The sequence below is a fragment of the Cantharellus anzutake genome (assembly GCF_015039405.1).
Source record: "Cantharellus anzutake strain C23 chromosome Unknown EI90scaffold_5, whole genome shotgun sequence".
Classification (NCBI taxonomy): domain Eukaryota; kingdom Fungi; phylum Basidiomycota; class Agaricomycetes; order Cantharellales; family Hydnaceae; genus Cantharellus; species Cantharellus anzutake.
Genome location: NW_024066955.1, coordinates 40,234 through 56,075, shown reverse-complemented (window position 1 = coordinate 56,075; position 15,842 = coordinate 40,234). Strand labels below are relative to the sequence as shown.

Genomic DNA, 15,842 nt, shown 5'->3' with positions numbered 1-15,842 from the left:
CCCGAAAGTCGGAGAGGGTCGGAAAGAGTCGGAGAGAGTCGAGTTTTTGCTTGGTGCTTCTTGCGGGGTGGGTCATTAGAACAATGTTCCAAGTGAACCACGCACCCGGCTCAAAATGAATTCCCGTCCAACACCTTCCTCCAACGAAAAGGTCGAAAATTCATCGCCCACAGACCTTCAGCAAGGAGCAGAGCTCCATACCAACTTTTCACGTCCATATACATCACCACGTTGCTGACAACGGGGAGTTTAGTTGAGGAAGAGAAGGTCGCACCGTCGTATCTATCTATTCTCGACTTGATGCAAGACGCCCTCCACCGCATCATGGACATGCAAGATTTGGTGAGAATGTCTAGGAGAATGTCTTCTCGGTACGATTCATATCCATACGCCAGAACAGAAAGCTGTGTAAGATATGAGAATTAAGCCTCATCGATTATAGGCTAGCGGGATGAAGGTAGCCCTTTCACGATTCTCAGTCGTAGATTCCTGGCGAGAGTACCCAGATGACCTTTTAGTTAGACATTATATAGCAGTGGGCGAATCGGAGTGTGAGTCCAGAAAGATTGGAACTGCGTGCGAACGCAAATAGGAGCCAAGGCTGCAACTACATAGTACAGTTATCTTCTATTAGGTCGTGATATGAGCTATTCCGTATTGAAAAGCGAGGAAATAGAAACAACGTCTCCGCGGAAGCCAAGAAAAGAAGAGACATCGCTTCGATTCCATTTTCCCGCGGAGTATCATCATAAATTTCGCACAGACAATCTGATGGCAATAAAGACATCCATTCGGGGAGCTGCCATGCGACCACTGGAGAATAAGCTAGGGTCGATGGTGTGGATAATCTTTACAAGACTCCAGACCCATTGAGCGTGCGGCCGCAGTAATGAACACGGCTAATTCCGGAAAAACATCTTTTCACATTAAATGAACATGTTTTGCGCGAGAACGAATCAAGCTTGCTAATCGATGAACTCATGATGAAATGAGAAATGGACATTGCGCTTTCAACTTGACTATTTGAATTCATTGGTTAACGGAAGTGACTTACCTCGATGAATATTTGCAAGTTTTTTCCTTGGCTTACAAGGCGTTTGGATCTGAACTAGCCCAAAATCGAAGTACGTCTCAAAAAATTATGTAAATATGCTCGACTCTCAACTTTCACGCATGATGTCGATGTCTGCATGCTCGGGAAGCTTTCATGAGCTTAGAGCAGCAGGAGAGGAAAAGCGGCAACGAATTTAATTTATTCCCACGGCTACAAGCGTTCGACATCACTAACAATATCCTAAAACCATGGGCAAAAACAATAGACGACTTAGAAGGAAGAGTAAAGATAGAAATACCAACCAACGAACCAGGAGAATCAGCCAAAAAGACCTGGGCGAAGGAACACAAGAACGGATTAAAAAAATGGAAACGCGATGAGTCCCACATCCTACTATACACCGATGGCTCACTTGCGCACGACCAGGGCATCCGAAAAACGGGATACGGGTTTGCAGCCTACCAAAAGGCGCGTGTCATATTCGAAGGGAAGGGGGGAACAGGACCTAGAGCAGAGGTGTATGATGCGGAAATGGAGGGACTAGCGCAAGGATCAGCTAACCTCAAGATCTGGCTCGACGAGCACTACCAAAAAGGAGACAAACTCACCCTCTCAATCTTCTCCGATAACACTGGAGCACTCCAGCGCATAATGGCCACGTCCCCAGGACTGGACATCCAACAATCACTCCGATTCCGCAACACCATCTCCCTCCTTCTTTCAGAACGCCCCCTCTGCGACGTAATTATAAAGTGGGTCCCAGGACACGAAGATATCAAAGGGAACGAACGGGCAGACACCCTAGCCAAAGAAGGCTCCAACCTGCCGTCCGAATACCCGTACAGTACCTCAGCGGCATTCATGAGAAACCTAAACAAACGCCAATATAAGGACGAATGGATCTCTCGCTGGAACACTGACCCTATACAACAAAAGCCATCAGAATACCGAAGCTGTAACCGCATAGAACCGCAACTGCGACCAACAAAGCGGTTCAAGTCCCACTCCCGCAAATCCTTCAGCCGCCTAGTACAGCTTCGCACCGGCCATGCGTTCATCGGACAATTCTACAAACGCTTCCTACCAGAAGAGAACCCCAGTTGCACATGCGGAGAACCCGTAGAAACGAGAGAACACATACTTCTCGAATGTCCCAAGCACGAACACCACCGAAACTTGCTCCCAGACGATGAAGGTGAACTGATCCTTGCCGACCTCCTGGTGGACGAGAAAGGAATAGAGAGGGTAGCGGGATTTCTGTCAGCGAGTGGAGCATACGAGAAAGAGAGAAGGACAGAATAGACACACCCCGAGATATGACACCGCTGGAAGGCGGAACCCATCCCATTTTCGAAACCGACACCTAAAAACGGTCAACCCAACACGACAACTCAAAAGTGGAGCAGCATTTGGGCAACGCCTTATCAGAGAGATTAAGGACACCCGAATCGGACTTATTTCTTTATTTTCTCACCTTATTTTTGTGTATTTATCTCGACCCCTGCCCTTGGCGCTCTCACGAGCAGCCTACAGTTTGCAGGTTAAATATCCAGAATAAACAACAACAACAACAATATCCTAAACTCCAGTGCATCTAGAGAGCCCCTCGCTTACTTATATCCTCCAGCTGCATGTGTACAACCTTTCTACGTACCAAGGACTTTTCTGTGGCTCGTTTGTTCAACGACACGGTGCTGAAAAGTAAGGGCAGAGAAACGCAAAGAAGTTGTGAATGCTGCTGGTGTCTCCTGCGAGCTGATTACACAGTTCAAATACTTCTTGTATCATGCTGGGCCGGGGCCTAAGAAGAAACGAACATTAACCCCATGTACATACATCTACCACCCTTGGTTACCAGCCGACTCCGTCGCCCCTCTACACTTTCTTGCACTGATGCACCTGGAAAATCGCTCTATCTTCTATATATATATGGATATGTGCACCGAGACTCACCGTTTGCGTCTCTTGAGTTGGGGCAACATAGAAGATAACTCTGTCCCGTCGCTGCCATCTCCATCACTGAGACTAAGATTGGATGCCTCTTGGAGCCCTCGACTGCTGAACTATGACAAGTCACAGTCCTGAAGTCTTCGTCAGGCAGCCCCTGGACCACGACAAGGTGGACATCCTCCCAGGGGAACGTCACCAACAAACAACCGCTGTAGATCAAGCAAGCAATTTCCCCCACTCCCCCTCCCCCCTCTTAGAGCTTTGACCCCAGAGCCACTGCCGGGTTCAACTGAACCGCAGCAAGTGGGGACTCTTTAAGAAGTCTTTCACCCTAAGGCGCGTTGGAGTTTCGGATCCCAGAGCCACTGTCGGATTATTCCAATGAATCGCAACAAGTGGGGACTCTAAAGAGATCGTATCCCCGTGAAGCTTTGGCCCCAGAGCCACTGTCGGGATCGACTGAACCGCAACATGTGGAGACTCTTAGGAGGCTTTTGCTGTGGACGCGATACATCTCCTCTCCCCCCCTCTCTCTTAGAGCTCCGACCCCAGAGCCACTGCCGGGTTCAACTGAACCGCAGCAAGTGGGGACTCTTTAAGAAGTCTTTCACCCTAAGTCGCGTTGGAGTTTCGGATCCCAGAGCCACTGTCGGATTATTCCAATGAATCGCAACAAGTGGGGACTCTAAAGAAATCGTATCCCCGTGAAGCTTCGACCCCAAAGCCACTGTCGGGATCGACTGAACCGCAACAAGTGGGGACTCTTAAGAGGCTTTTGCTGTGGACGCGATATACCCCCACCCCCACCCCCCCTCTTAGAGCTTCGACCCCAGAGCCACTGCCGGGTTCAACTGAACCACGCCAAGTGGGGACTCTTTAAGAAGTCTTCCCCCTAAGTCGCGTTGGAGCTTCGGATCCCAGAGCCACTGTTGGGTTCAACTGAACCGCAACAAGTGGGGACTCTAAAGAGATCGTATCCCCGTGAAGCTTCGGCCCCAGAGCCACTGTCGGGATCAACTGAACCGCAACAAGTGGGGACTCTAAGGAGGCCTTTGCTGTAAACGCGATACACAAACATCCCCTCGCCCCTCCCCTCGGAGCTTTGACCCCAGAGCCACTGTCGGGTTCGACTGAACCGCGGCAAGTGGGGACTCTTAAGAAGTCTCTGCCCCGGAAACAACAAGCAACTATCGCCCTAGATTAAGCAACTACCACACTAGATCGAGCAATGGATGCCTCTTGGAGCCCTCGACTGCTGAACCATGACAAGTCACAGTCCTGAAGTCTTCATCAGGCAGCTCCCGGACCACGACAAGGTGGACATCCTCCCAGGAGATCAAGAACTCAGCAACTTACCTCGAATCCAGTCCCATTTTGTGCTCGCTAGCCTGGCTAGATCTATAAAACTGCAGCTGTGATAGCCTTGCGGCCTACCCCTTAATAAGATCAACTTATAGACCGCCTTGCTACTCACTTTCATTAATTCCTTCTCTTCTCTTGCATTCATACTGTTCCTATCGAATGTTAAGATTGCCACTCGGAATTTCTTGTATTGCATAGCTCTGAACGAGACGTCCACATGTGGGCTTTTTGTCGCTTCGGCGTCCTTCCGGGTCAGTGATGTGCTAGAGAATAACTTGCCTAAACCCAAAATTCAGGCCAGATCTTCAGACGTAAGATCGCTGCTTCAAATTAATCAGTAGAGCTTGGATCGCCATACCTCTGCTCTCCTTGTTCTGGAGTACCCTTGGGACAACTTGCCGGTTCCTCGAGATCTGACTAGTTTTAAGTTCCAAAAGAGACGTCCACATGTGTGTGTTTCACCGATTCCGTACTAATGATGCTAGGTGTGAGGATTCAAGAAAACACAATGAAAAGCGATGCTAGCGAGCCAACAGTAGTGCTTACTTAGACTCCGTCTATCATCCCTTTCTCTTACACATAGAGTTCCAGTGGAGGTTCCAGTTGATAACAAAGTACTCGGAGGTTTCAGGTAGCCTAGACAGGCGTCCACATGTGGGTTTTTGGCCAAACGGTGCAAATATAATGATATGCAACTCACTTTCTTCTCTTCTCTTGTTTCTATACTGTTCCAATGGAGTATTGAGGTTGTCACTCGAAATTTTTTGTTTTCCATCGCTCTGAATGAGACGTCCACATGTGAACTTTTTGCCACTTCGACACCCTTCCTACCTTCCTAATAACTTCAGGCCATCCGTAACCTCGGGTCAACGATGTGTTAGAAAATGATAACAACCATGATAGACTTGCCTAAACCCCGGATCATCAGACATATAAAGATCGCTGCTCAAATCAGTATCGCTTCATTATTTCTCGGATCGCCTGCTCCTCAAGATCTGACTAGTTCTAGGTACCAACAAAGACGTCCACAAGTGAGTGTTTCACCGATTGCGTATGTACACTGGTGTGAGGGTTTAAGAAAACACAGTGGAAAGCGATGCCAGCGAGCAACGGTGGTGCCGATCCAGCGTCTGTCTATGTTCGCTTTCTTTACCACATAGAGTTCCAGTGGAGGTTCCAGTTGATAACTGAGTTATCGGGGGTTTCAGGCAGCTAAGATAGGCGTCCACATGTGAGTTTTTGGCCAAATGCTGCAAATATGTAATGCCAACACATAAGCACTGCAGCAAATACCAAGGCGAGCGCAGATTCGAGGAGTGCAATGCGGGCAAGCTAGTGCCAGACATAGCATCCGTCAATCACCTCCTTCTCTCAGCGGGCGTTCTAATTGACGCCCGAACGCATGTCAGTTATTTGACCGAACCCGGCCATACGCAGTGTCAACAATGCCAGGAGAATGCAGGTCTGAGAGTGCGATAAGAAATGATGCTTGCGAGCCACTGTAGCGCCAGATCTAGTGTCTGTCTATGCATCTCTTTCTCTTGTACTTAGAGTTCCAGTGGAGGTTCCAGTTGATAACTGAGAACTCGGAGGTTTCAGGTAGCCTAGACAGGCGTCCACATGTGAGTTTTTGGCCAAACCCTGCAAATATAACGCCATGCAACTCGCTTTTATTATTCCTTCTCTTCTCTTGATCGTATACTGTTCCTATTGGGTATTAATATTGTCACTCAGTCCTGTTCTGGAGGAAGAGTCATAAGCAGGGAATGGCTTCATTCGGGGAATTACTATACGACAGAATCCACTTTGGCACCGGCCAGCGCTGCTTAGGGTATGTCTGTTGACCTACGGTCCCACTCGATCTCTACACGGCTTGAACCGTATTGTCCAATCACACCCTCGGGCTCTTGGCTACGCTTCCTGATTCATTGCGTTGCTGCACCACAAACTGCCATGAATCTCAGCCACGATGGCACACATTCTCATCCTGCCCATCCGCATCTGTACACAGGGCTGTTTTCTCTTTCGGACCGATGGCGATTGCCCAAGTGGACGCTCAGGCTCGATGTACAACAACAGTTGTTTCTTCTGCTTTATACCGACTGAACCTGAGCTTTCCTCTCTTTCTCGCTTCATTTGTTCTCGATCGTTTCTTGGGTCTGACTTTAACGCCCTTGAAGCCGGGATTGAGCCTAACCCCACTCCCATTTGGTATCGGAGAAAGCAGTTAATACATGGTCGATGTACTTCAGAGTTTGCGGAGAGTATATAAACCTTCTGGCACACATTGGGCCATCAAGATGCCGCACAGAGGTTTGCGATCTGTACATAAAAAGGAGGCCAAGAATACAACTCAGTACTTCGCCCGTCAACTCTACCCACCGGGACTACGACGGTTCGGGCCCCCAGTTCTCTATTTCTTTCCATACCGTAATCCCGCTTCGCAATGCTATTTCCATTGGTTATCCCACCCGGATACTGGGCGCCTAATATATACAATGAGTCTCCGTAACCCTATCCGCCGCAGATCATCATTGACAGTAGAGTTCAGGATGAGATTCCGGTCCTAGGAAGAACCCCCTCCCTCGGCTAGGCTTCCAACTTGGGGGTGTTCGTGTTTCTGTTTTTGTGGCCATATTTTAAAGTTCGAAACTCTGTCCTTTTCTAGGTTCAACTTGATGATGACGCTTCTGGGCCCTGGACTGGAATAAACCCCCACGTTTCATTGAGATTCCTAGGTCGGCGACTGCTCATTGCGCGTCGACACAAACCATTTGCGTCTGTGGCGGGAGGATGTCGTGTGTGTGTAAAGTTGGACGATCTCACCCCACTATTATCGGATCGAGTTCACCCCTGAGACACTGAATACGGCTCTGACTGCGGCTTGAACAGCCGTAAGCGAGGATTGCGCAAACTACACTCGAGCCCGACCTCTGATACCCATTCGGAACGTCTTCATGAAGCTATCGGGTGAAAGGTTCTTATACATTGAATCATACAACTACAAAGTTGTGATTATGTCGTTCTCCCTGTCCTCATACCAATATACGGCCTCACCACCCGTGCACCAGCAGTACAATTACAGAAGCCATCACTCCCCGGGGTCTACTCACTTGGTCAGAATAACACCATTTCCCCTCAAGATCCACTCTGAACCCTGCCTAGCTGCTTCCTCCTGTTGTTCCTTCGTCAATTGACTCGCAGCAGGACCTTTCTCAGGCACGTTAAGACCCGCCTGAACACCTGGACTTTTAGCAATTCTATCGAGCCATTTCTGTCGATGGACCCGTTAGTCGTGTAGGGATGAAGAAAGAAACGCGAGACATACGGCAAGGTTAGGGAAATCATCGAGGCTGTCGAGGCCCGTCCATGCCCAACCGTTGATCCTATTCCAATGTTCGACAAATAATTAACACTATAAGATGACGATGACAAACGTACCAAGGCCAAACATTGATATCAGCAATAGAATACCTCCCCTTCCCAGATCCGACTAGATAGTCTCGCCCTTCACCTTGGGTCAACCTGGCCTCGAGGACGCTATAGAGACGTTTCGTTTCGGTCATGTAACCTGGTGGATTAAAGAGATTACGGGAATGGTAGCTTGTTTCCTTGCACGAAGGCGAAAGAGAGTGAGGGAGGTATACCTACGGTTTATGCCATAGGGGATTTTTTCAGGTGCGTAGCGGTAGAAGTGATTCGCTTGTCCTGTTATCGAGCCAGAGAATGTAATTATAACGGAATCTTGACAATTTCCAGACTTGGCGAACCTGACATCGGACCAACACCACCATGCTATATAAACAAACCCAAGAAGTTGCGTCAGACTATGGTATCAATGCTCTCAGGCCGCGGACGAGACGACCGAAGTCCCCCAACACCATATCCGGAAAAACTCACAGAAAAAAATATCCACTGAAGAGCTTCGGATTCCTCATCTGATCCCACCTCAAAACTGATCTTTCTCTCTGGATCCCATCGCTGAACGAGATAAAGAAGTATGGCGGCTGATTCGAAAACGTTAAACTGCGTTCCATCTGGGCGGTGGTGGGTCACTGCCGGAATTCGACCATTCGGGTTTATTTGAAGGAACCATGGTTCTTTCTGTTCCAGTTTGCTGAAGTCCAGTTTCTAAATGGCGGGGATATGAGAAGTGGGGATACAATGAGTGCCCGTGACTGGAACGTGAACTCTGCATACTTTAAAATCGTAGCTTAGTCCTCCATCGGGATACAATTCTTTGAGGGCCTCTGTGAGATATAAGGCAAAACGGCAAATTAGCGCTCGCAATCGCCACGCAGGCTAGCCTATACGCACCAAGAGTTATGGAGACTTTGTGGCCATTAGGGCTCGGAGCAGTATAAAGGGTCAAAGTAGGCGTCGACATGATCGAGCGAGTAGACAAGAGCCTAGCGAATGCGATTCGGAGGGGCAGGTCGAATGGAGGAGCACGTATAGCAAGCAATGAAGGGCCATTTATATAGCAGAAATGGAAATGCAATTTTGTCCACCATGTGGAGGTATCGTGCTTGACATTAATGGGTCCCTTAGGCTGCCGGGTTTGGACACTGCTTGGTAAGATCAACTTGAAAGGTGAGCCGAGCTAAAACCCATTCCAGAAATCATGCACACGTAGTCTCAGGCAGCAGTCAACTCCCCTAGGCACACTAGTGAGGGGATAACTGGTTATGGGTGAATCTTAATTAATACTCAGGTGGATTCGTAAGGCATGAAGAAATGAATAATATTTGTGTGGGAGAATGACTAAGCGTATTACAGGAGCAGTCCGCTCCCAAGGGCCTTCAAGGTCAGATTGCTTTCTCCGTGCGCCTGGGCTCAGTGATCACTAGGTTGTAGAGGGGTCCGCCGAGTTCGGGTTGTTGTACTCTATTTTGTTACCCCGCGGTACGTGGGAGTTGCGGCTATCTAGCTAGCTCGGTACAACTGAATCTACATAAGGGGTGTGGTTTGTGCTCCTCTGCGTGCTCCGGGTCGGTCGCGTTCTCCTCCCTCGCCGAGTCAGATCGCTTGCCATTGACATCACCACAACCCACATTCGAATGCGATTGCGACAATGCGACAGGCACTGGCATGTGCCCCTTGATAGTGTCGTTCATTATGTCACTTATGTACTGGACTATCGCCAAGTCAATTCAAAGTTATGCTCCTGGCGATACACTGGATGACCAATTTCATTTTTCCGTTGCACCGACATCCAAATCTCAATATTGGCATTACGCATGATGGTATGCAGAAAAAGAAAGAGTACAACAGCAACGAGCGATGGGAATGAAAATATTCAGATAAAGAAATGAGTATCGCAGATGTTAAAATTTTAGGATGCGATATGGTGATTTGCGATGGCGGTAGTGAACTCTAGCTATAAATATTGTTTCAATCAAAAATTGAGGATAAATTTGTTATTGTTCTCGGACTATCCAATTCAGGCCGCAAACTGGGAATCACTGTGCCTGGGTCGCTCGAACGTGGACCATGGGTGCTTCGGAGTGATGTCCGAGATCGAAAAGAGCATTACGCAGAGAGAAATGCCGACTTCAATTGAGGCCGACGTCGGTGGGGTTGCCTGTCATACCTTGACATCGCCACAAGTCGATTGGTATCCTCAGACTTCCCACTCTTGTATTCGGATAGAGTTGATGTGCAGTTGCTTGTCGAGATAATAGCGTCAAATCGAAGTTTGTTCTTACGTATTGGAGGTTGATATCCCCAAACATAGTTCAAATTCCCAACTTTCACAACGCTGGCACGAAAAAAAAAAAACTGGGATAGAGTAATTGAGCTGAACACCCCCTTCCACACATACAGCATATGCATTATGGTGTGGTTGGCCCACGAGAAAAGGCAATGATAAGCGGAATGGGGAAGACCAGAGAACCTTAGGCCACTCAATCGCGAACCATCAGCGCCTCGGAATCGCGCCCGAGATCGGAGAGTGCACTACGTAGGTTCTTGAGTGAGTTAGCCAATTCTGGGGCATGTGCTCCTGGGTTGACAAGAACTAGCTGGCGCCGGATTTGGACACATTCTTCAATAATTAGGAGTGCCTCCGAGTGCCGTCCGAGACTGGAAAGAATGATAGATAGGTTGTTGAGTGACATGGCTAAATCTGGGGTGTATGATCCTGGCTGAACAGCAACTAGCTGGCGTCGGAGTTTGACACTTTCTTCGATGAATGGGAGTGCCTCTGGGTCCCGTCCGAGACCGGAAAGAGTGGTAGATAGATTGTTGAGTGACCCGGCCAAATCTGGGGTGTATGATCCTGGGTGAACAACAACTAGCTGGCGTCGGAGTTTGACACTTTCTTCGATGAATGGGAGCGCCTCTGAGTCCCGTCCCAGATTGGAAAGAGCATTGCATAGGTTGCTGAGTGTCACGGCCAAATCCGGGGTGTAAGATCCTGGGTGAACAGCAACTAGCTGGCGGTATAGTTTGACGCTCTCTTCAATGTATGGAAGCGCCTCTGAGTGCCGTCCAAGATCGGAAAGAGCAATACGTAGATTATTGAGTGACATAGCCAAATCCGGGGTGTATGATCCTGGATGAACGGCAACTAGTTGTCGGTAGAGTTTGACGCTTTCTTCAATGAATGAAAGTGCCTCCAAGTGCCGTCCGAGATTGGAAAGAGTGGTATACATAGTGTTGAGTGACCCGGCCAAATCCGGGGTGTATGATCCTGGGTGAACAACAACTAGCTGCCGCCGGAGTTTGACGCTCTCTTCGATGAACGGAAGCGCCTCCGAGTGGCGTCCAAGATCGGAGAGAATGGCAGATAGATTGTTGAGTGACATAGCCAAATCCGGGGTGTATGATCCTGGATAAACGGCAACTAGCTGGCGGTAGAGTTTGACGCTTTCTTCGATGAATGAAAGTGCCTCCGAGTGCCGTCCGAGATCGGAAAGAGTGGTAAATAGATTGTTGAGTGACCTGGCCAAATCTGGGGTGTATGATTCTGGGTGAACAACAACTAGCTGGCGCCGGAGTTTGACGCTCTCTTCGATGAACGGGAGTGCCTCCGAGTACCGTCCGAGATCGGAAAGAATGGCAGATAGATTGCTGAGTGACATGGCTAAATCCGGGGTGTATGATCCTAGGTGAATGACAACGAGCTGGCGCCGGAGTTTGACGCTCTCTTCAACGAATGGGAGCGCCTCCGAGTGCCGTCGGAGACTGGAAAGAATGGTAGATAGATTATTGAGTGACATGGCCAAATCCGGGGTGTGTGATCCTGGGTCAACAGCAACTAGCTGGCGTCGGAGTTTGACACTTTCTTCGACAAATGGGAGTGCCTCTGGGTCCCGTCCCAGATTAGAAAGAGCGTTGGATAGGTTGTTGAGTGACGCGGCCAAATCTGGAGTGTATGATTCTGGATAAACGACAACTAGTTGGCGATAGAGTTTGGCACTCTCTTCGATGAATGGGAGTGCCTCCGAGTGCCGTCCGAGATCAGAAAGAGCAATACGTAGATTATTGAGTGACATAGCCAAATCCGGCGTGTATGATTCTGGGTGAATGACAACCAGTCGGCGGTAGAGTTTGGCACTTTCTTCAATGAATGAGAGCGCCTCCGAGTGCCGTCCAAGATTCGAAAGTGCATTATATAGACTGTTGAGTGACTCGGCCAAATCTGGGGTGTAGGTCTCCGGGTCCAGAGAAACAAGGTCACGGCAAAGCGTAACGGAATCGTTCGCTGCTTCATAAGCCTCCTGGAATTTTGAAAAAAAATCCAAATTCCTCGCAAGCTGGATAAGCTCATTGGCCAATGCACAGACAACATCCTTGGACCGGTGCTCAACAGCCGACTAAAACATCATGAGGTAGTTCCATTAATACAATGAAGGACACATACTTTGGCCCACTTAGGTAGTAACGAGATACTAATGTAGCCCTCCATTCTCACACAGACTTCCACCCAGCGAGTTGCCTCCTGACTTAGAAACACACCGACTAACCCAGCAAGCCCCTCCTCCGGTTCTTGGACTCCACTGAGGTGATCAACAATATGGCAACATGCATAATGAAAGTGCTCAGATAACTCCTCTCGAGGAATGCGCGGCATTTCATCTTTTTTCGACAGATTTTCAATCAATCCTAAGCCCTCTACAGAGGAAAGATCCTGGATGAGAATCTCGGTACATCGCAGTGCAACTTTGGCATTCTCTGTCCACACATCTACTGGACCGCAGCTGGGGTTGATCGATTTGGGATCCATCCGATCGACGATGAAGTCACGGAAGGATTGGTGTAAGACTCGAACCAGAACATGATGGTCCCCAACCGCTGAGAGGAGAGGTGCAAGTTCAGCCAACACATATCGAACAGAAGATTTGAGGAAAGGTGACAAAATGGCATCCCAAGCTACGACAGATAGAGGCTTCTGCGCAATGAAGATTGCTCCCATCATGATTGGGTAGTCATATGCAAACTCTTCATCCTCCCAATCACACTTCTTCAGAATGCTTGTATACAGCCGATCCATCATTCCCTCAGCAGGGACCTTTGATCGTTTGGCACCAGTGTCGAGCAGGCCCTCTAACGTCCTCATAGGATCCTTGTTGGCCGTCCTCATATAGCGAAAGATAGTGCTGATCCAAACAAACAAGCCATTCGCTTGTTCTGAGATCTCCTGTACTTTCTTATCCTCGTCCTGAAGATTATGGCGTACATCTGGATGTACTTTCTTCAGCACTTGCAGCTGGGAATGTATGTATGTGGTGCAGTCCTTCAAATTTGTCCCATCCGAAAGATCAATAGTGAGACGATCGATAGGACAATCGGAGGAGAGGTAGCGATTCACGAGATCGAATTGTCTCGACGTGATAAAGAATTTTATGGAAGATGGTAGCCTAGGCACCCCTTCCCTAAGAATTTCGGCAAGAAGCTCAAACGCTTCTTTATCGCATTCATCTAAAGCATCGATGATGACCACCATAGGACGGTCGGGAGATGGAGGTTTATGTCGGAGAGGTGAAGCCACTAAATCCTCGAATTGCTTCGCGAGTAAGGCCGTTGAGAGGGAAGGGTCTTTTCGCAGAGCAGAGATAATGAAAGTGCGGTAAACTGGGTCATGGTCTACTAATGCCCGAGCCATGCCGCTGAATAGAGAATCGGGCCGTGACCGTTCGCCAGCTTTAAAGAAGAAGTGCAGTAACAGGGTAACGTCCTCTTCACTCGCACACCGTTCTGCTATCGTGAGCGTAATCGAAGTCTTACCGGCACCGGCCACAGCTGTCAGCAGCATTAACCGGTTCTCACTCTCCCCAGTGTTGCGGCACCATGTCATAATACGCTCGGTGAGATCCACCCTAGTGCCTTCTAGGCATGCCTGAGTGGAATCATCGTGGGCGATATGAGGGAATCGGAGACTATCCAAGATTTTGTCATCCTGTAGACGACGTTCTATGGCCGCTAATTTGGCGCTGCCTATTAGGTTCGCCCTAAGCTGCATCGGCCGAAAATCAGAATGATTATGGAACGATACTATGAGAAAACCTACCTGAAACGATGTCAATGCTTTGTCAAACTCTTTCTTTAGGTCATCGATCTTTCCTGGGTCTCTCAAGTAAGACAATGCATTCATGAAAGCTGGTCGTTTCTCCAATTTTTTCAGTCTTCGATCGATGTCGGACTTGATCTTCTGTAGCGCGCTAGGACTTGATGTAAGCAACGGTGTCGGGAAAATAAATACAACTTACTCATCAAGCTTCGTGATACTCTCCACCCACGGCTTTGCCTCTTCCGCTGATGGATCATAGGATTTTATGGCTAAAATCACCTCAGTCACAGTGTCGACTACATGTTGACCAAAACCAGCCCATTCCTTCTTGTCGTCCTTGAACTTCTAAGTACGTGGCGCAAACTTCAAGTGTGAGCTTGCATTCAAGGCCGGTCACAAACCATTGCTAACCTGAACCTCGTCGAGGATGGAGAGTGCACCGCCAGTCGCCATTTTTAGCGGGGGACACCAATCGGCCGTATTATTGACAACCCGGAGGATTGGGACCGCTATGGCACCACCCGCTACGAGGAGATCGTCGATCTTTTGCCTGAGGATCTCAGCCTTTTGCTGCAATGACATGGTCGATAGCGGACAAGTGGACGGAGAGTGCGCAATACACGTGTGAGCCCCTGATACTCAGAGCCACGGGGCCTCCGCCTGATTATGGAAGGATATGATATACGCATTTACTTTAGTAATAGTAGAGGCTGGATTCTGCCTAGCATTTAGTCTAATCCGATGTCAACCGCGAATTCTAGCATGCGCGTTGGCATGACCCAGACTGGTTATGACGGCGAGAGAATTAGTACGACCCCTGCTTGCTGACTTATAGGACCTCATATGTAAGTCGTAATCATGCACGAGTTGCAGCGATCGCTTCGTACCGAGGGCCCGCGGTAAGCGCCGCTGTGGTCCCACGACGTTTCACGACGGTCATCCCGTTCCTCAAGGGGAGCGATTAGCTTTTAATTAAGCTCTTAGGATGCAGGCAAGTGGGTGTCGGCTGTACGTCAAAGCTTGTCATTTTTCAGCTATCGTTTTCTGGAACCCAACTTCCCTTTCTTTTCGATCAAGCGCCGCTCTCTAGACTGCGCCCTGAAAGCTCCAGGGCCCCACTGTACGCGTGTCGCGACCATCCCATGGCGCCTCGACCCATTCAAGTTGGCGGTGAGGCTGTTTTCGTGGCGCTTGTGGACCCAATACTTGTTCTACTTGTTGTGCCGCATCATATTCGATCGTGCTCCGGTCACCACTAGTCGGGGTGATTACCCTCAGCGAATAAATTGGGCCCCACAAATACTTCGACTATGTACTTCCCAACCCATCGATACAACAATAATCTCAACTAATATGGCGCCACTGTGCCATGCGATTTCAGCGCAGGTTGGCATTCCTAGCATCTCATCACGGTCGTCCCATCCCTTACCGTAGGGGCGCAATCGGCTTTTATTTAAGCTTTTAAAATGTGGGTGTCGGCTGTGCGCCAAAGCTATTCGGACAGTATAAAAAAGCTTACATTTTTAGCTATCGTTGAAGTCTTTTTCTGCAAACTCAATATATTCCCCTTTCCTTTGTACCTGCGCACCGAAAGCATCCCCTGAGGCCTCGACTCATTCGGTGGGGCTGTTCCAGTGCCACTTGTGAGCCAACACTGTACCACTTGGTTGTGGCCCCGATGCGTCACATTCGATCGTGCTCCGGTCATAGGCAGTATCCCAGCCTCTAGACTTCGGTCACCGCTGGGGGTGACAATAAGATTGGCCGCTACGTGTAGAGTACTTCGACTACTTCGCAACGCATTGGTAGAAGAGTAGAATCTCATACATTACAGCAAATGCCAACGATGGAAAACAGCTGCTTTGCTTCTGCTTCCCTCGCCATCCAATAGTGCGCTGCAGCGACCAATAATAGTACCAATACTGAAAAGTGGGTTTCAGCTGTTCAACAGTTGCACAGGTT

The 15,842-nt window shown here is 48.9% G+C and overlaps 4 protein-coding genes across 4 annotated transcripts; 1 reads left to right on the top strand and 3 right to left on the bottom strand.

Moving 5' to 3' along the window:
* The first annotated feature begins 5,307 nt into the window (after positions 1-5,307).
* EI90DRAFT_3285729 (uncharacterized protein) lies at positions 5,308-6,606 on the top strand. Its single transcript, XM_039066985.1, has 6 exons — positions 5,308-5,504; positions 5,575-5,597; positions 5,653-5,828; positions 5,918-5,988; positions 6,101-6,311; positions 6,345-6,606. Exons 1-5 carry the CDS (start codon positions 5,463-5,465, stop codon positions 6,194-6,196), a joined length of 408 nt encoding a protein of 135 aa, XP_038921635.1. The 5' UTR covers positions 5,308-5,462; the 3' UTR covers positions 6,197-6,311; positions 6,345-6,606.
* Positions 6,607-7,329: 723 nt separating this feature from the next.
* Positions 7,330-9,174, bottom strand: EI90DRAFT_3034988 (glutathione S-transferase). The gene is made up of 8 exons (XM_039058572.1): positions 8,684-9,174; positions 8,567-8,616; positions 8,267-8,497; positions 8,137-8,161; positions 8,018-8,074; positions 7,808-7,937; positions 7,695-7,752; positions 7,330-7,640 (listed from the first exon to the last, which is right to left on the bottom strand). The coding sequence occupies exons 1-8, from the start codon at positions 8,751-8,753 to the stop codon at positions 7,476-7,478; spliced, it is 786 nt and encodes a 261-aa protein (XP_038921634.1). The 5' UTR covers positions 8,754-9,174; the 3' UTR covers positions 7,330-7,475.
* A 703-nt stretch (positions 9,175-9,877) lies between these two features.
* On the bottom strand, positions 9,878-14,055 carry EI90DRAFT_2043378 (uncharacterized protein). The gene is made up of 3 exons (XM_039052467.1): positions 13,881-14,055; positions 12,234-13,826; positions 9,878-12,186 (listed from the first exon to the last, which is right to left on the bottom strand). The coding sequence occupies exons 1-3, from the start codon at positions 13,962-13,964 to the stop codon at positions 10,273-10,275; spliced, it is 3,591 nt and encodes a 1,196-aa protein (XP_038921633.1). The 5' UTR covers positions 13,965-14,055; the 3' UTR covers positions 9,878-10,272.
* Positions 14,056-14,472: 417 nt separating this feature from the next.
* Positions 14,473-15,588, bottom strand: EI90DRAFT_3034967 (uncharacterized protein; the record flags this gene model as incomplete). The annotated part of the gene is made up of 3 exons (XM_039058571.1): positions 14,473-14,888; positions 14,958-15,123; positions 15,461-15,588. 2 exons carry the CDS (start codon positions 15,586-15,588, stop codon positions 14,967-14,969), a joined length of 285 nt encoding a protein of 94 aa, XP_038921632.1. The 3' UTR covers positions 14,473-14,888; positions 14,958-14,966.
* Positions 15,589-15,842: the final 254 nt, after the last annotated feature.

Bases quoted from the DNA above. Each gene is read 5' to 3' on its own strand.
- EI90DRAFT_2043378 (XM_039052467.1), bottom strand. From the start codon at position 13,964: ATGAATGCATTGTCTTACTTGAGAGACCCAGGAAAGATCGATGACCTA. The intron at 13,827-13,880 runs GTAGGTTTTCTC...CGGCCGATGCAG, and splicing joins AAGCATTGACATCGTTTCAG to CTTAGGGCGAACCTAATAGG. The intron at 12,187-12,233 runs GTATGTGTCCTT...ATGATGTTTTAG, and splicing joins TACTACCTAAGTGGGCCAAA to TCGGCTGTTGAGCACCGGTC.
- EI90DRAFT_3285729 (XM_039066985.1), top strand. From the start codon at position 5,463: ATGCCAGCGAGCAACGGTGGTGCCGATCCAGCGTCTGTCTAT. The intron at 5,505-5,574 runs GTTCGCTTTCTT...CGGGGGTTTCAG, and splicing joins CCGATCCAGCGTCTGTCTAT to GCAGCTAAGATAGGCGTCCA. The intron at 5,598-5,652 runs GTGAGTTTTTGG...TAAGCACTGCAG, and splicing joins GCTAAGATAGGCGTCCACAT to CAAATACCAAGGCGAGCGCA.
- EI90DRAFT_3034988 (XM_039058572.1), bottom strand. From the start codon at position 8,753: ATGTCGACGCCTACTTTGACCCTTTATACTGCTCCGAGCCCTAATGGC. The intron at 8,162-8,266 runs GTGAGTTTTTCC...TTGTTTATATAG, and splicing joins TTCAGTGGATATTTTTTTCT to CATGGTGGTGTTGGTCCGAT. The intron at 7,753-7,807 runs GTACGTTTGTCA...ACATTGGAATAG, and splicing joins GATATCAATGTTTGGCCTTG to GATCAACGGTTGGGCATGGA.